This window comes from Podarcis melisellensis, assembly GCF_964234715.1.
Source record: "Podarcis melisellensis genome assembly, chromosome: 3".
In the NCBI taxonomy this organism is placed as follows: domain Eukaryota; kingdom Metazoa; phylum Chordata; class Lepidosauria; order Squamata; family Lacertidae; genus Podarcis; species Podarcis melisellensis.
The window spans coordinates 70862767-70882488 of record NC_138530.1 but is presented as its reverse complement, the minus strand read 5'-3'; the positions used below and the strand labels follow the sequence as shown (position 1 = coordinate 70882488).

General features: G+C 41.2%; 1 protein-coding gene across 4 annotated transcripts in view; it reads left to right on the top strand.

Moving 5' to 3' along the window:
- Positions 1-19722, top strand: part of CDC40 (cell division cycle 40) — an 89058-nt gene that overhangs the window by 61149 nt on the left and 8187 nt on the right. For all 4 annotated transcript variants that reach the window (XM_081905516.1, XM_081905515.1, XM_081905517.1 and 1 more), the window contains exons 2-9: positions 2970-3056; positions 6186-6315; positions 11735-11818; positions 12438-12577; positions 14218-14314; positions 15516-15655; positions 18637-18711; positions 19644-19689. In XM_081905516.1, coding sequence (XP_081761642.1) covers positions 2970-3056; positions 6186-6315; positions 11735-11818; positions 12438-12577; positions 14218-14314; positions 15516-15655; positions 18637-18711; positions 19644-19689 — 799 coding nt within the window. The remainder of the gene's footprint in view (positions 1-2969; positions 3057-6185; positions 6316-11734; positions 11819-12437; positions 12578-14217; positions 14315-15515; positions 15656-18636; positions 18712-19643; positions 19690-19722) is intronic.

Sequence of the window (19722 nt, the reverse complement as noted above, 5' to 3'; positions counted from 1 at the left end):
ATGGAAGGAAAATTGAGCTGCCAGTGGAGAAACAGATCACTCTGTTTGGGTATTAGCAGCCTGCATTCCTTCTGTGCTGGGCTAAGGGAAATAGAAACCTATAACCCCATCCAGCAACGAGGAAAGCTGAATAGAAAGAAAGTACAGTGGTACCTCGGGTTACATATGCTTCAGGTTACATATGCTTCAGGTTACAGACTCCGCTAACCCAGAAATAGTACCTTGGGTTAAGAACTTTGCTTCAGGATGAGAACAGAAATCGTGCTCTGGAGGCGCGGCAGCAGCAGGAGCCCCACTAGCTAAAGGGGTGCTTCAGGTTAAGAACAGTTTCAGGTTAAGAATGCACCTCCAGAACGAATTAAGTACATAACCAGAGGTACCACTGTAAATGAATTGTGGTTGGGGTGGATAGAAGGAAAGCATGTGGTGGGGTGGATTAAAAGAGAGGAAAAAGTATGGCAGAGACAAAGAAAATGGGTGTTTTGCCCATTTCTGCTTACTATTGGTAAGTGGCCCTTCAACCACTGCTCCCCCAAGCCCTTGACCCAGGGGTGGGGAACTCTTTTCAGTCTAGGGACCACATTCCCTTCTGACTGAGGGAGTGGGATCTAACCTGGCCAGTGTCCCCAAGGCCAGATAGAAAGGCCTGAAGTGTCACATTTGGCCCCCGTTCTTAGGTTCCCACCACTGCCTCGACCACGTATCCCAAGAGAATGCAGCCTTTGGCTTTAAAAAGGCTCCCCATACCATCTCTATTCCTGTGCAGACATGACACCTAAGCACATTGTTTTTCCCTTTAATTAACTGTGTTGCATTTCAATACCTTAAGCATGGTTTGAAAACATGGCAATGTCAAAATGCTCATCTTGTGTTTCTTCTCACTCAGTTGTAAGTATCAAGCCTGATGGCTCTTTCCACTGATGTGCTAGGCCTAGCCTAACCTAATTTTCTCAATTTGTGGTATGTGTTGGTTCACTTCCACATCTGAATTGCACATTTAGTTCTTGGTTTCACAGGTCGAGAAAGATGCTGACAGGGGAAAACAGATTTAGGGGAAATTTACAGGGGCAAAAGCAGGTCCTTTGTGGAAAACTTGAGGCATGTTAAGACTGGAGAAAACAAATGTATGCAGTCCAGAGAGTGACTTTAGTCTTACTCAGCTGTGTGCATGCACAGTGGCCTGTAGATTCCTGTGCTTTATGTTTCAAACAGCTTTGGCAACTCGCCTGCATTTTAAAAGCAGGTTGCTATGCAACATGCAGGGACTGCAGTTCAAGGAACTTTACTCCAAAGTGCTGGTGGTCATGTGGAAATAGTCATGCAATTCTGTAGACTGTGGGCAGAAAGAATATTGGTCAGCATCAAAAAGAGCTCGCAACTAGTCCAGTGACTTTTTGACTACTGCTTTAGTAACATAACCACCTTTGTCACATGGCAAACTGTTCCTCTATAAATTCTAGCCATTGTCTAAAATGCATGATAAGTGGCTATGCTGAAGGGAAATCCTTTCAGCAGCAGCCACTTTTACCATATGGAGTCCTACACCAGAGGGCACAGGGGTTGCCACTGGGAGGAGGTAGCTTAAACCCCCCCCCATGTGCAAGCAGAACATTGCATACCTTGCTGTGGAACCCAATGATTTTGAACTACATGGAGATTTAATGTTTGGGAAAATGTCTTAGTTGATAAAAGCAGTTAAGCAACTGAGTAAAGTGTTTTGTGTGATTGTGACATTTCATTCCTTGGTTACTTTTAATGGAGGAGGGGACAGATTGTATTTGTCATTAATATTTTTGTTATAGGATTTAACTCCTTGGGGAAATAAGCTGGGGTAGCTGATGTATGCGGCCCCATTTCCATATTATACACTTTGAACTGAATAGCTGCAATTAATAAAGCAGAGTAGCCTGGTAACAAGAAACAGACAAACAGGTATATTGTCACTAATTCAATGGTAACTTTGTGACATGAAAATAGTCAATTTTTCATTTATAAGTTGTGAATATTCATGTGGATCAGTTGCTCATAAATTTCATTGGACTGCATTATTGCATGAACTGGAACAAGTATGAGTTGGCTGTGTTGTGGTAGGTTTGGAATTTGTGCAGAAGGCAATCCCCTTCATGGCTGATTTTGTATTACAGTGGTACCCTGGTTCTCAAACATAATCCATTCTGGAAGTCCGTTCCAAAACCAAGATGCGCTTTCCCATAGAAAGTAATGCAAAATGGATTAATCCGTTCCAGACTTTTAAAAACAACCAGTAAAACAGCAGTTTAACATGAATTTTACTATCTAACGAGACCATTGATCCGTAAAATGAAACCAATAAACAATGTACCCCAGTCACACAATCAATCAATCAATCAGTAGCTGAACTGGGTTCCACACAGCCACAAAAACAAAACAAAAAAGCACCACAAATACAAAAACGCAAAATAAATAGCAAAAACAGACAGACCTCAGCATAAAACTCAAAATGGAAATGTGGAACTCAAATCAGAAGCATAACACTCAAAACGGAGCATGTTCGACTTCCAAAAAAAGTTGGCAAACCGTAACATTTACTTACGGGTTTGCAGTGTTTGGGTTCCAAGTTGTTTGAGTATCATGATGTTTGAGAACCAAGGTACCACTGTACAAGACTAAAGGGGAGCTGTAGTGAGCTGTATTGCCAGAAAAGGTAAATGGGCATTTCTGTATTTGGAAGTATAAGCATTTTCTTAATGTTTTCATTTTCTCCCCCACCCCAAGAAGTTACAGTCTCAGCAATTTATCCACAGGATACTTCCTCAGTGTGTGGACAGTACCACATCAGAAGCAAATGTGATTAGCATTTAGTGCTTCAGAGTGAAAAGTAAAAACATGGTATTAAAAGTAGTGTATGTTGCTACTTGGTAGAATCAGCTTATTCCCTATGATGTGCTGTCAGAAAATGGTTTCTATTAAAATATGATTGCATTTTCTAGGAAGATGTGGAAACGGGAGTTCACCTTGATCCAACTACAAAGGAAGTTCAGTTCAACCCAACCTATGACACCATGTTTGCACCTGAGGTAAGCAAACTAACTTTTGTTAAAAATATCAGTAAGTTGGAACAATATTGGCTAACTTTCTTCAAGGAATACCCTGTGAACTATTAAATCGTTCCTGTTTAAAAAACACTCCTTTTAAATTAGGAATAATACTAAATTCTACAGGTATTTCTATAAATCTTGATTTGAGGCCAAGCAAACTTGGCTTTCATTTTGTACATGTATACATCAAAATATGTAATGACATTATATTTAAACTTTTAAATTAAGTACTTAAAATGTGGCATAGGTAGTTTCTTCTCGTAATAAAGCAATAATTTGCACACACAAAAGTAAAAATTGCAGGGTAGTAAATAAAAAAAAGTAGAAGTCAGGTGTCCTTGTGAACATCTTTTTAAAAGTCATCGTTTTTAAATTTCCATAATGAGGCCACTTAAAGTTGCAAACAGGTATGCTCATCGGGCAAAAATCATGGAATTGCACACTCAAAGTTCATTTCCATGTTCGGTTGAAATGCTTAGGATATATCATGTTCAGACCGGGGAATATTAGACGAGTAAAAGAAAACCATGTAAAAGACGAGTAAAAGAAAAACATTCACTGTTTATAATCTCCTAGCCAAGGGGTTATGTTGTTTCTTTCTCCCCTCCCCCCCATTTGTGGAATCACACAGTTGGTAGGTATACTGCATCTAGCCTCTCTCTCTCTCTCTCTGATGAATTGTCATATCTGTATACACGAGCGGAAGCCAGGGTAAAATTCTGACAGTCTGATTCATAGTAGATGGCCATATGCAACGCAAGTTATTTCTACTAAATGCTCAGACAATTCATATGTTTCATGATTTGTCAGATAGAAGGGTCACTTGTCCCTCTCTGTATCCCAAAGTATCATGCGTTCAAATCATGGGTACACTAAAATGTACCCTAATCTGACACCATGTAAGATCTGTGCTTTATTATTTTTGCATGTTGTTTGTTTTTCTGAGTTTGCACAGTTTCAAAAATATAATCTGGATCTACCCTTATCTTCTACATTAGCAGTATTTATCATAGCAGCAGCTGAGAATGTAGAAAGCATTGTAGTAAGCTACCCTTTTAAAAAATCTTCACAAATCTTAAAAAGAAATACGCTTTAAATGAGTGCGCATAATAAAATCTAACTCCAGTACAGCATGGGGGGGGGGAGGTTGGAAAATAATATTTACTATATAAAAGCTGTCAAATAAATGGACTATAAAAACAATTTAATCTTGAAATCGAATATTCCTCATGGAAAAACACCTCCGGGGAAATGCAACCAGTATAAAAATACAATATAGTTAGTTTTAATACATGCAGCTGTCAAAATCTTGAAATTGTCGCTGTCCAAAGCTGTAAGTTATTTGTGTAAGCTTGAGGCAGTTTTCCTAGGTTTAGCCAATCAGTAAGTGTAGTTTCCATTCCCCATGGAAAAGCTCATCTGAAGCAAAGGATGTTAATATGTACACTAATTTTCTGTTTATTTATTCTTTTATAAAACTTAGTCACGGTTTAGGTTTAAATACTGATTATGAAGTTTCAACTTGTATTAAAAGCATGAGAGTGTATGGGAATGCTTCAATAAATAGAAATGGGTTTGCTCCTCTTAACCCTTGAGAAATAGCAAATAATGTATGGAAGGAATCTGATTAGATTTTGCAAATGTGGCGCAACATTACTTTTCTGATGGTTGTGGACTTACCGTATTTTTCGCTCTATAGGACGCAGTTTTCCCCCTCCAAAAATGAAGGGGAAATGTGTGTGCGTCCTATGGAGCGAATGCAGGCTTTCGCTGAAGCCTGAAGAGCAAGAGGGGTCGGTGCGCACCGACCCCTCTCGCTCTCCAGGCTTCAGGCAGCTATCTGTAAGCCTTCTGAGCGCGGCGGGAGTTCCCGCCGGGCTCCAAAGGCTTGCGGATAGCAGCCTGAAGCCTGAAGCCCGGGGAGTGCAGCGCCAATTCCCGCTACGCTCCCTGGGCTTCAGGCAGCTATCCACAAGCTTTCTGAGTGCAGCGGGAGTTCCCGCCGGGCTCCAAAGGCTTGCGGATAGCAGCCTGTTCTGGGGTCGGGGGAAGCTCGGGCTTCCCCCATCCCCAGTCCCGCAAGCTCCGAGAGCGGCAGCGAGGTTGCGCGCAATCTTGCTGCTGCTCCTGGACCTGTTCTGGGGGCTGGGGTCGGGGGAAGCTTGGGCTTCCCCCGCCCCAGCCCCGTGGCTAAAAACGAAGTCACGCTCATCCTCTCCTGGCTGGAGAGGTTGCGCGTGACTAAAGAGGAAGCCAAGACAGCCAGTGGGATGGATCCCGCTCACTGTCTTGCCTTCTTTGCTCTCTGGGGCTTGGGGGGGGGAAATAATTTTTTTTCTCCCCTGCCCCCCTAAAAACTAGGTGCGCCCTATGGAGCGAAAAGTATGGTATTCATTATTTTAGGTTCTCTGTGGGTTATACTACACTTTACAGTAGCTGATTTATGAGGTGCCAGCAGTTGGACAAGTCAGGCATTGTCCAAGGATCCCAGGGGCTCCAAATGGCTCTCCCATGGCCAACCTGCTGGACCACACTCCCCACCTAGCCCCCAGAGCCATTTCAGCGATAACAGGCAACGCCGCCAAGCTCAGTTCCCATCCATGGTGCCCACTTGCTCTGTTTAATTACGGAAAATGTGCTAGCCACTCATTTGTTTTGCTGGTCAACTTGTATGCAAAGGCTTTAAAACAGAAAGCTAGTAGGATGGATCACAGTGGATGTTGTCATCAGGACAGCCTTCTCCAACCTAGTGTCTTCCAAGTGTTTTGGATTACAACTCCCATCGTGCATCACCATTGCCTGAGGCTGATGGGAGTTGTAGTCCAGCAACATTTGGAGGTCATCAGGTTTGGTGAAGACTGGATTAGACTACAGTTGTTGAGCCCTAGGTTAAAAAGCCCAGCTAGTTGTGCAGCTCACTGAGTGACCTTGGGCCAGCCAGTCACTACATCTCATGTTTGTTAAGGATAAAATGGGCAGGAAGAGAATCACTTTTATTCCTCTGAGAGCCTTAGAAGAAGAGCAGAATGAAAATGTTATAAATGCATGGATACACATATGCATGTAAGTAAAGAGTTGCGTGTGAAATGGCCTTTATTTTTAATGCAGTTTGGGCCGGTGAATCCATTTAGGACTCAGCAGATGGCTGCACCTAGGAATATGCTTTCTGGATATACAGAACCAGCACACATTAATGATTTCATGTTTGAACAACAGAGAAGAACATTTGCAACCTATGGTAAGGTATATTTTTTAGATAATCCTTTTGTGATCTGGAATCTGCTACATTTGTCTGTGGTTGACATGGTCTGATAGAGTTCAAAGGTTTTAAATATACTCTTATCAGTTCTAAATGTTAGCTAGTTCAGATAACTAGAAAAGGGATCCGATTAGGAGTGTAATATCGACATGCTATGTCCTATACAAGGCCATTGATCTTTGTGCATGGGTCAGTACACAGCCAATAGCCGCTTGAGGTCCTTGTCTTCCAGTTTGGAGACCTAGAGGTAGCGTATGCCGTATCCCTGTTTCCACCAGAATTGTCAGAAACTACAAAGCATGCAGCTTTCAGTTAGCCAGGTAGCTTTCACGTCTCAGTCACTCTTTTATTTGCTAATATCCCCCCCCCCCAATCTAAATTTTAATTACATGAACTCTGAGGTGGGAGTTCATTATTCAGCATACAACACAGGCAGAAATGTACTTGAGTCTATAAGATAGCTGAAGCTTCTTTTAATTACTATGTGCTAAATGTATGTTAAAGTATGCCACAACTACTTATTTGTATTTATATTTGCTATATGATCATTTGGATGTCTTTATTTGTATTTGTGGGCTAGGGGGTGGTTTAGGGGATGGTTTAAGGGCTTTCGCTGGGGAGTGTATTTTTTATTAGTTTGTATACATTAGTATTGTTAATTGTTTTGATTATTTTTATTCTGTATTTTGTGAACCACCCTGAGACCTACAGGTATAGGGCAGTATCCAGAATTTAAATAATAGTAGTAGTAATAATTTCTACCTTCTAATGTAAGTTGAAAGCGCTGTTGAGATTGAACTGCACTTGCTCCAACATATGCATCATGGTGAGATAAGTGTTTTGGTTATTATGTATTTTCCTAAAATAACTAAATAAGTACAGAGCATACTATATCTGCAAGACATGCCTCCAAACTCTTGTCTCTTCAGAAGCTGCTTTGATTCCTAGAACCATTAATGCTGTCCCTTTTCATGCTGGTTCCCCTGGAAACTGCTAGGTTATCCAGGAGTTATGGTTACCCAATCTGTTCCAATTGTGAAATGCTGCTAGAGAAAGTGGAGCAGTGCTGTTGTTAATTCAAGTGGTAGTTAATATCATGAAGAGTATTGTATATTTTCTGAATTTTGTGTGCTATGATTTCAATCCTGACATCCACTAGCAGCTTCTTTGAAAAATGAAGCCTACTTATAAGAGTAACTTGAAGGAAGTGTCAACCAGTGAATGGTATTTCACTATTCAATAGCCTTTGAAGATTATTTTGTAGATGTCCTCTGTAAGAGGATCAGTGAATAGGAGTTTCACAACAATAGTGGTAGTGAACACAAGGGCAGCAATTCTGAGAAGTACATCTAAACATTGTGCAAAAAGATTGAAGTCTAAAAAGACTCCCTGTGTCCATTCCATAAGCCTCGTGTTGCTGCTTTAAGCAATCCTATATTCAGACAGTCAATTGATTGTGGCAAGTAGAGGGAGGAAGCATCTTCAAGAAACCAAAAGAATGGCTACATAGAAAAAGGAAGACCCTGTCCTTTATTCTTTAGAGAATACTCATTGATGGGGCACATGCTGGTACAGTTCCCAGCATTTCTAGATAGGGCGTGGAAAGTCATTTGTCTGAAACCCTGAAGAACCACAGCTAGTTAGCGTAGCTACCGATATTGAGCTCGACAGACAGACTTATTTCTTTATTTAAACAATTTATATGTGGACTAATTACAGTAATCTCTAAGTAGTATACAGGTGATTTAGCAGAGTATAAGGAACATAAAAATCAGTTAAAACTATAAAATCAGAACACAGTTAAAATGTCTGCTGAAATAATAACAATAAAAGTCTTCAGTAACTGCTGGACGTCCAACTGGGAGGGACCTGTGCAATTTCAGCTGGAAGAATTGAATCCATAACAGCTTCTGGTGGATCCAGGCTATGCATCTGAGACATGAGGATCTGCTGATAGTGACTCCCCAAAGAACTTGGTGATAAGGAACGGATATAATGAATCTGGTGGTCCTTAGGGTATCCTGGACCCAAGCTGTTAAGGGCTTGGTAAATTGCTACCAGAACCTTGAACCTAGCCTATGGGCAGCCAGGGAAAGCTTTTAAGCACCAGAGTGGAAGCAATTGTCTGTCCCTATCAATAGTCTAGCCACAGCTTTCTGCACCAGCTGGAGCCTCTGGTCCTGACTCAAACATAGCCTTAGTCTTGGTATAAGGTAGCCTCCGATGTTCTGAGAGCAATTTCCCGTTTTAATTGAGATTTTTCAAATAAACAAAAATTACATAACAACAAACAAGACACATAAGAGGGCGACCATTTCTGAGCAGCATCAGCTTTACAAATAATCCCAAAGCCATTGGAATCTGCTAATCACTAATGCCTATTCCAATATGATGTCTGAAAGTGGTTGTAAATGAAAGTAGAGAGAATGGATAGCAGTCTGTGGAGAATTTTTTTTATCTCCCATCCGCGTATACTGTTTCGGAGAGCTCTCCAAAGATAGCCCTTAATGCACAATTGCAATGTCTATATCTATGGGGATATGCACATGTTGCCTTGGAATTAAATATTGGTGTGGTTTCAGTGTACTTTATAAGAAGAAAAATACTTTGCTTTCCTATTGCATCCATGACATGGTGAGCGATTTCTCTCTGTAAAACCACAATAAAATAATTTTCTAAATACCAGGGTGCAGAGAAGGACATATTGTCTGTCTCCAAGAATGCAGGCTTCTTTGCACAGGAATGCACTTCATGCCTAAAATGTTGCTAGCATAAGACAAAGGCACCATTGTTCAGTTACATCAGGCTAATAAAATACGCTAGGATGTTGGCAGGAGGAACTAATAAATCTAATTCATCCAGTAGGCTGTCTTCCAGGCCCATCTTAGTGCTCCACCATCACAGTGCTGGGAGGTGGTCATAGTCCTTACGCTAACATTGGGCACTAGAATTTATTTTCAGAGAAGCAAAAAAAGAACAAAGCCTCAATTTTGCCCCAACTCTTGCATTTTGTCTTTAAGTAGGTACATTATGTTTCAACCTAGAAAGAGCATTATAGTATGTTTGACATTATTCACTCATTCAGAAATTATTCTTCACCAGCTAAAATATGGTTATACGCATTATGCTTTGTCAAGACCGTTGAAGTTCTTCGCTTTTCGGAAGGTAGCCAGTCATTCCATCTTTGCTGTCAGGTTGCAGAGGAGCATTTTTTTTTTCAGGGGATATATGGAAGGAGAGCGATATCTAGGAATCAGAAGGGAGAGTATTGTTCTTTTTCCATACTCTGACCAGTAATAAAACATTTCTATAAGCAAGATTCTACCTGCTGCATTATTGAAGCAAGTTTCATGCTGCCAGTGGATTATTCTACCCTGAGCTTGACCTTCGTGTGAATAGACAAACTGTGGTTTCATTTGGAAGGGAGCCATTCAGCTGCCTTTTGTCAGCATGCATGCTGGCCAGTGGCACTGCGGATAATTCCATCTCGCAGTGATAGCATTTATAGACCGGATGTCACTGAAACAAATAGTGTTTATTAGCAGCCACATGCTTGTGTTGACCACATCACTTTCATTTATGTCAAATAGGAAGGAAGGAAAGGATCCTTCTTGGTCAATCTTGTGTTTTTGGACTGTGCTTTTAGACAACTTGCCATTTGCTTGTAACCTCCCAAAGGCAATTTAATGCTTGTGTCCTTACCACGGCTGAGTCAGTTCTGTTGCCACAGAGAAGGTGGGGAAGAGAAGGCAGTGCAGTCTCACCAATGTCTCCTTCTTTTTAAAGACTAAAACCATACAGTGTTCATCTTTCATTTTATTCAGGTTCACTTCTCAGTGACGGGGAAGGTGAACCGCATGTGGGCCTGCTTATTTGTAATTGGGTTGGGGGGAGTTAAGTCAAAGGTTCTAAGCAGAGACCAGTTACATAAAAAGAGGTCTGTTTTTAAAACAGCAGGTTTCCCCTTACAGCTGCATTTGGAAGTCTCTGTCAGAAAAAAAGATAGGAATCTCTTTCACATTCTCAGCATAAAGTAGGAGTTGTTCAAAGTCCTTTTCATAAGGAAAAGATGCTGAATGAAATGCAGGCGGCTATAGAGAACACAGCTCCCGCTGAAGATTAAATCTCACCCAGTGGCTCCATTCACGATCACTCGGTTTGAGGGAGCAAACAAATAGTCCCAGAAATGGCATCAATACAGTGAGAGGACAAATAAGCTGCTGTATTGATTTTGACATACATCCAAATTGGCATTTCTGCCTTAAATAAGAACTGTGAAGTTGAGTCTACTGAGAAATTGGCTCATTGGCCCCATGCAAAGACCTCACGCAGCATAAAACTGGGTTCTATAATGCTTGGCTTATTTATGTGGAATTCTCATCAGAATAGTAAAATCCAGACAATTGTCATTTACCATGGTCATCCTTGCAAATTTTTCATGAAAACCCTCCTCACCAGCTAGGTTCTGACAATTGACCAGACTCTGGGTTGGATTGGAAAGTTGCTACTTTCATTAGGCAAGCAGTTTTGCACTCTAAAACTATTATTCAGTGTAGGTTTGTTAAGCTGGAAACTTTACTATGTTTATTCAGTTAATTATATTTGTATGCTGCCTTTTGACAGGGTCATTAAGGTTGTTAATATCTGCCACTTTGAGTCAGGGTACTGTAAGCTCAGGGTGTGCAAATCTCTGTTCTTATGAACAAGTTAACATTGTATTTCATTGGTTGTAGCAGATTCAAGAACAGTCTGCTACGTTCAGCTTTGATAAACAGACTGAGAATTTTGTTTAAACAGTTCATTCTTTGCTGAAAGCAAAGTGATCCCGTCTTCTATAGCAGATGATCCGTGACTAGTAGCTGTCATATTAATATACTGGTACCTAGTAATAGATACTTTTGGTTGAGGCCTGCCACATCACCCAAGTTATTATTGGCCTACTTTCTGTCTTTATCTGAATTAAGATAGTATTGACTATAAACTATGAAGCTATTCTCATGTATCCACCATGTGAAAGGGTTGCTAGCATGGCAGGCACAGGGGCACGTGTCCCTACAGAGGCCTTCTCTGGCATCCAGAAGGTCCCCTTCCGTTAGTGAAATCAGGTTCGAAAGAAGCACACTTTTGTATACTGGGTTCCAACAACATGCTAAGCCGAATGATGACTTAGTTCAGTGCAACAGCAAAATGGCCAGGGAGGAGCAAAGCGGTCACAATTGCCTCTCCAGAAAGCTGCATGTCTGTTCCTTTGTGCTAAGCTGTGCTTTGGCTTCACTATGATGGATGTGTCCTCAGGGTAAAGGTCTTCTGAGAGTTGGTGGCTGAAATTGGAGCTCTGCCAATAAAAATATTCCACAAGAGGTGAATCTTAAAATGTTACGGTTTTGTCCTTCCACAGGATATGCTTTGGATCCCTCAATAGATAATTATGAAGTTCCTACTAAATATATTGGTTCTGTTGAAGAAGCTGAAAAGAATCAAGGTAAAGAATATTTGTTATAGCGTCACCTAATTACAAAGTTCAATCAGTTGTGTGTGTGTGTGTGCATTAATAAAATGTTTAAAATAAATTGTATACAATGGATGAAATAGTAGTTTACTTAAGTAGGGAGGTGCTTTTAAGCGACTGATGTTGGACATACAAAGGGACTGCTTCTGGAACATAGCAGAAGTCAGGCATAGTGTGTAAAGAACTGTGTGTATCTTAGCTCCTCGACAAAATGCTAACAAGATTTGCATCTTAGATGTTTCTTCATTGGAGAGTGCAGAAGGCGGTGATAGGTCAGTTGCCGATGAAGGCACAACTCTCTGGAAAGGCTAATAAAATATAGCGTATCGAGAGCTGATTGGTTTATCATCTTGTGATTTTACAGCTACCATTCACTTTGCATGCAGTGCTTGTTTCTTGTTTGACAGATCATTTGAAGATGCATGTCCAAGGCCAACAGTTGCACACAAAAGCCTCAACTTCCCTAATCTAGTATATTCTCTCTTTTCTGAAAACACTGAAATGATTCAAGTGGAATGGTGAAGTGTGGAATGTGGAAGAGTACATTGTTGTTCTTAAAGTGAACCTAGACATTAACTTCTACTGCCTACAGGTCTGACTGTGTTTGAAACAGGACAAAAGAAAACCGAGAAACGGAAGAAATTCAAAGAGAATGATGCATCTAACATTGATGGCTTCTTGGGACCGTGGGCAAAATATGTTGATGAAAAGGATGTTGCAAAACCTTCAGAAGTGAGCACCCCTTGTTTATTCTTCGAAGTAGAATAGTAGTGGTGATGCTTAGTCTGGGGTCCCATGTGTGGTCATAGGGGAGTTCCTCACACCTTGCAGCAGGGTGCCTGGCTTTCCCTTCCAGCTCCAGCTGCTTTTATTGCATTGAATGCTGCCCTGAGAGTCCCCTGAGCTTCTGGTGACTCTGAGGATGGGACACGGAGGGCTGCAGTGGGAGAGTCTTGAAAAGTTCCCATTGTCCGAATCAGTGTAGGTTTATTTGGGCAATCTTTCTGAAGGCGCAGCGAGTGACAGGAGATGCCAGGGCTGCACACCAGTGGTGGGTGGGAGCTGGAGCCAATAGTGGGCCCAAAGCAAGAAGTGGCCAGTGCAGAGTTAACTGTGTCTACCCACCATGTTGGGCTGAATTCTTTTATATTGTACATGCGCATCTCTGCTGTTCCTTCTTGGCCATTTGTGTGCTTTCTATTGCTCCCTTCCATTCAGAAACTGCTTCTTATTGAAGCAGCAGCAAGGTTGATTGCTTCTCCATTGGGTGCTTGCCCCCCTAGCAAAATCCCCCCCCCCCGTCTCAATGTTGGGTGCCTTTCTCAGGAGGCTCTTGTTCTGTGTCTGGATTTTCCTTCTGCCTGACTTAGTTCCTAACAAGAGGAATCTGACACTGCCATAAAGGGAAACTGTTAGGCAGGGTGTGGGAGGCTTGGAGACCCAACCATAGAGCTCAGTGGCTAGAGCAGCATCTTTTGAAGTGGGTTTCTAAATGCCATGCTTTTTGACTCAGTCTCTGAGCCCACACATATGCCCTGACTATCTTCACTGTGGTGGCAGGTGATCAAAGTGATTTCTGTGTGAAGGTATGGTACACGCCACTGTATCCAGTCCCAGATATAGTAAAATATTGCATTTGTCCATTGATTTTTTGTAGGCATTTATCACTCAGTGGTGCAACTTAAAATTAGCATCTTGCCGTAAGCCAATAAATTACTTATCAGGTCAATAAGAGTGTTCTCCCTACCCTTTTTATACCTGTACCTCTTCCTCCCTCCTTATTTCCAGCTGGTAAATTTCATTTCACCCTCTACTTGGTTTTCTGCTCACTTCATACTGAACTGCTTTTGGGGTTCCCCCTTTTGACTTCTGCAGACTTTGGAGTTGTGTATGGCTGTTGTGGTTTGACTATATAAGCAATGAATTGAATCAGAATTGGGAAACATGTTTAGAATTTATTTTGTGAAAACTTGTTTCTAAACTGAATAGTTTACTGACCTTTGTGTGGTGTAGTGGTTAAGAGCGGTGGACTCGTAATCTGGGGAACCGGGTTTGATTCCCCGCTCTTCCACATGCAGCTGCTGGGTGACCTTGGGCCAGTCACACTTCTTTGAAGTCTCTCAGCCCCACTCACCTCACAGAGTGTTTGTTGTGGGGGAGGAAGGGAAAAGGAGATTGTTAGCCGCTTTGAGACTCCTTAAAGGGTAGTGAAAGGCGGGATATCAAGTCCAACTCTTCTTCTTCTAACATGCTTTTTTGACCTCCCCCCCTAAATAGAATTAAAATTGGAAACTTTAAGTGAATTCAGTGAAAATATTCTAGAGTTTGTTGTAAAAACAAGACTGGTAATTTTTAATGTTTGGGCTACATAGGAAGAACAGAGGGAACTGGATGAAATAACAGCAAAGAGACAAAAGAAAGGCAAACATGAAGATGATAAGCCTGGAGAAGAGAAGACTATTTTGCATGGTAAGTGCTTTCTTTAGCAGCTGATTTGCATTTCCTGCATCTACTTTCAAACACTTGTTTATGAGGAATAATGTATGTTGTCATTTATTTGCTACGTTAGTTCTTCTTGCAGCGTACCATGTAGGAAGAAACGATCTCTAAAAGAAAACATGGTGCCAGAGACACAAGAGGGATTTCAGTAAGGAAGAAACTTAGAAACAGCCTGGTTTTGTTGTTTCTGGTAACACCGGAAAGAATTTCAAGATGTGGTTAAATTTAGCTTGCGGGCAGATTGTATTATTGGGAACACTGTGGAAATGTCATTTGCTTGTATATTCATCTCAAATGTCAGTTCCTTGTATTTTAATTTGGCAGCCTCCTTTTCTTGGCTGTCATTTGTACCACATCAAACTTAATCGTTTTAATCTTTACTTTTGTCAACTTTTAGATCATTACATATTGATCTTGCCTCATTTTTGACGATATACAAATGTAGGCTTCATTGTTGACTATAAAAGCTTGAAATTGTCATTTTTAATTTTGCTGCTGATGTGGAAGCAATTCATAGGATTATGGAGAAAAGTCTTTTTTGTTCCCCACTTCTGCATCATGCATTACTTAACCTAATGTTTCACTCCTCTCTTTGTCACATCTCTCCTGAGATTCATACGTGGCAGGACTTCATTCACATCTCCTTTTTTATTGAACCCTCTTGCCCACCACCACAAATGCAATGATAAGTTGCAAGTTAACTTTGAAATTTGAAGTTACATGCAGTGTTTTAATGTACATTTCACTGCTTGGTGCCTTCCTCAAAGACTGCAAGGTGTGTGCAGAAATTGCAAACAGTATTTCTCAATTGTTTCTCATTGGATTTTCATAAACCAATAAAAAAAACCCTAACATTGCAGTCAAGTCACTTTTGATGTTTCTTGATACAGAGCTGGATATTTTAAACATAAATATTATACAGCGTTGGGTATAGCATTTTAGCCTATGGAGATTTAAATTGTCACCTAAGAGGCATGAAAAAGCCAACTAGAATAAAGTATTTAAGATCATGAATGTGTATATCTGGTCAGGAGAAGCTAGTTTTTGAGCTGTGTAGTTAGTAGATTATTCATTTTAATCACCATTGTGTCCTAAAACTGATTTCATCCATGTCATATTTGAGGGAGACTGTAAATCTGCATGTTCTAATTTTGTTTTGTTTATTTTGCAGTCAAAGACATGTATGACTATCAAGGGAGATCCTATCTTCATGTTCCTCAGGATGTTGGGGTTAACCTACGTTCAACAGTACCCCCTGAGAAATGCTACCTTCCTAAGAAACAGATCCATGTATGGTCTGGTCATACAAAGGTAAGACACAATTAAAATATTAAGTTTTCTTTGTTTCATAATTATGGGCCCAGCATCATTTTTTTTTCAATTCCAAAAATTGCCCTTGCACAAACATATTTCATGTGCCAGCTTGTATTAATTCAGTACTTGGCGATCCTATATAGGTGGAGACACTTGTGGGTAGATTCAGCTGCCCAGTTCTCTTAGCAGAAGCCAGCACAAGGACTCCCACTAGCACAGCTGAACTTCCCCCCGTGCCGCCTCCAAATCTTCTCTGGTGGGTGGGGAGAACAACCAGAATATGGAGTGAGAAGGAGAAATAGGAGGTCGAATGTCCAAAGTCTTCCAAATTCAGCACTGTATGGTTGCTCAGCAATTTGCTAAACTTGCCAAATTATTTCCTTTGCCACTAGGTAAGGTTCCTCTGCAGTGGAAAGATTCCTCTGCAGTGGAGGCAGGAGTGGACTCTGCATTATCCCAATTCTCACTCATAGTTTAGACCGGTGTCATTAGGTGCACAATAGTGTTCGTTTGCTAATGGTGTGTGAAAACCTTATTACTATATTTGGAACTATGAATATTTAATTTCACACTCTATATAGGCCATCATTCTTTCACCATTAAGCCATGATACAAGCACACAAATCCCCTGAGATGCAATTCTCTCAGCCAGCTAGTCTCCTAACTAATAATTCCCTGTCATGGGTCCCTGTTAGTGAACTATACTGGCTTTGAGAAAGGTGTTTCCTTATTCATACAGAGGTTATTTATATATTTTGCACCGGTAGTCCTCGCTGTACATTTTGTAGAATTACATGTGTGTTTCTGTGATTTTATGTTGCTAATCTTTGGGACTTTCTTAGGGAGCTTATACAAATTCAGATGCCTCCTTGGAGATGGTGGGAATGGAATGGCAGAAATTATTCCTCAAACTTTAGTACATATAGCTGTCATTTAGATGCAATATGCTTAACTTGAATCCATCAGGGTCCACAAAGCCATGGGCAAACCTGCAAAACTTTGATTCAGTTAGATTTGGAGTGCCTGCTTAGTAGTTACTCCCAGGCTTTTTCTATATGTCATATGAAGCTATGGGCCCGGCTTCGGCTGGGGAGGGTGGGATATAAATAAAATTTATTATTTATTATTATTATTAGTCAAGGAAGTTGTTGCGCTAGCGAAAGCCAGTGCAATGAGTCCCAATAGTGCAACAGAACTACCCCCAATGTGTGTCCCCTGTTGTTGTTTAGTCGTTTAGTTGTGTCCGACTCTTCATGACCCCAAGGATCAGAGCACGTCAGGCACTCCTGTCTTCCACTGCCTCCCGCAGTTTGGTCAAACTCATGCTGGTAGCTTTGAGAACACTGTCCAACCATCTCATCCTCTGTCATGCCCTTCTCCTTGTGCCTTCAATCTTTCCCCTGTACTGTCCCCAAATGGGGTTGGGAGAACCCCAAGAACCATGCATGGGGTGGAGGTAGGAGGGGGGAATTCCACTGATTAAGCTGTACTTTTAAAAACAACAGCAACAACCAGAGCCTTTAATTCAGCGGTGAGAATAAAAATCGGGTGAGAATAAAAATCAGCATGATTTCAAAACATTGATAATGTTTTCATCCCTTCTGCATTGAAGGTGTACCACGCAAAAGTGGTTTCCACCCTCTGTTATGCTGCCCCGCTCTGGGCCCCAGGGTCCAATTTAACATCGCTGGGGACATTGCAGAATCAGTTTCTCCGTCGCCTCCTGAAACTCCCCATGTGTGTGAGCAACGCAGCCATACGTCTGGAGTTAAGGATTGCATCATTGGAGACTGTCATCTGGAAGCGAGTATTTGGCTATTGGCTGTCCAGCTGGCATAGACTTCCCGACCATTACCTCTTTCAGTGCCTCTGGCGGGATGACTTTGTTAATCCGTGGGTAGGAAAAATCCATGCCAAACTTCTGAGCATCGGAATTTCCCCAGCGGACTCCTTAAAGATGAACCTACGCTCAGCCAAAAGCCTTATCGAGCAAAGATTAGCAGACCTTGAAAATCAACACAACCTCTCCAGGGGTGGGGGTGTCTGCTCCCCCAAGTATCACGGAATAACCCCACCAGTTGGCCTTCCATCATACATGTCATCTCTTTCATCTGTACCACACCGACTTGCATTTATTCGTGCAAGGTTCAATGTTTTTCCATCGAACCTGCTGAGCCACAGATTTTCCAAGGGTTTGGTGTCTCCGCTATGCGAGTGTGACGGGAAAACAGTTGAATCTCTTCCACATATAATGTTCAACTGTCCCTTACATAGCATAGCCAGGACTAAATTCCTGGGTCCTGCTTTACTGCGCTTGGTTGGCAGGCCTGTTGAGTCACATGCCGCACTGCTTTTGCAGGATACAGATCCTTCTGTAACTCTGCAGGTGGCGAGATTCCTGAATGCGGTTATCTCACACACAAAAACCACCAAAAAATTACAACAACAACAAAAACTAATCGGACAGTTATGATGAGAGTGCATGACGGATCTCGTCTCCAGTTCTCCTTTTTCTGTGAACCGTCCCTTGGATCTTTCCGAGCCCCAAGCTGTTATTTGTCACTGCTCAATGACCCACCCTTGCATCGTGGTGTTCACCTTCTGTTGTTAGATATATTGGTCTTTATGCTTCTGTGCTTTTATGTTCGTACATACTTTATGGGCTAATAGCCGTATAAATAAAGAAAAATAGAATTGAATTGATAATGTTTTGAAAAGGAACCCATTTTCCAAACACACAATACATGTTTCTTCATTAAGAGATTTGGTGGGCACCAGTGCAACTTGTGCTGCTTACTCTATTCAAGATAGTGACCTGTTGAATCAGCAAATGGAATTGTTGCTGTGCCAACAGCTAAGTTAGTGGCATTGGCAGCCACCCTTTAACAATGAATGTCTCCTATAGGATCAAATATAAACATGTTTGGAAAGAAAAGAAAAATATTTGTAGCTATTTCATAGTTGTTTTTATTTATAAGGGAGTCAGCGCTGTCAGACTGTTTCCTCTTTCTGGCCACTTGCTGTTGTCTTCTTCCATGGACTGTAAAATTAAGGTGAGTACCTTCAGAAAGTACACTTATTGTTGCCTACAGATGGTTAAATTCACATCAAAAGTATTGGGATATGCCTCCATTTTGACACTCATGTCAAGGCAAATTCAGTTGTTGCCTTTTTATTGCGCTAAAGTAATAGGTCAGGTTCATAATGGAATCTTCTGTTTATCATGAAACAAATACAGTGACTCTTTGATCATTGTAAAGCAACAACAAGCAATATATACCAAGCAGGCTGCCGTAAAAACTTTTTGTGTGGGAAGGGGAATCTCCTTGGTCAGTGGCTAGCGTGGTGGACTGGGACATAAGAGAACTACTACATGCTGTCTCAATTAACAGCAGTTTGGAAAAACATAGCCTGTTCCACATACTTTGAGTAGCAATCCACTTTGCATGAAGGAGGAGGATACACCTCTCTATTCGAGCTCAAGCACAAACTGTAACATGTGAGGTGCATCTTCCATGCAAAGGTTTGCATGCATGACAGCCCATTTTTTTTGCAGCCCCCTTTCAGGAATTTTTTAAAAGTCGAAACAGCACAAAACTGGGCTGTTATGCACGAAGGCCTCTGCTTTATGGAGAGGCAGGTGTGCATTTCTTTCCCTCACTTATGGAGATGGATTGCTGCCTGTTTTGAGCAAGGTGTCAGTGCAGAGTAGCTGAACAGATGTAGGACATCTATTTGAAGTCCTCATTATTGAAGGAAACAGAAAGAATTAATAAAGGTTACCAGAACATATGACTTGACCTCTACAGGCTAACAAGTTTTGTTTTGTTGAATTGCTTCAAGAAATTTTATGGGAAGCAATTCATAAATGAGGCAAAAATAAGATGGGTTTAATTTAAAATAATAAGTTGTGTGCATTAGCTGTTCTACTTGCATTTTGTGTCTTCCTTAAACCATATTGTAAAATGTATTTTCCACCCACCAGCTCTGGGAAGTATATGGTGAACGAAGATGCTTAAGAACTTTCATTGGTAATATTTTTAATTTCTTTTTTTTAAAAAAAT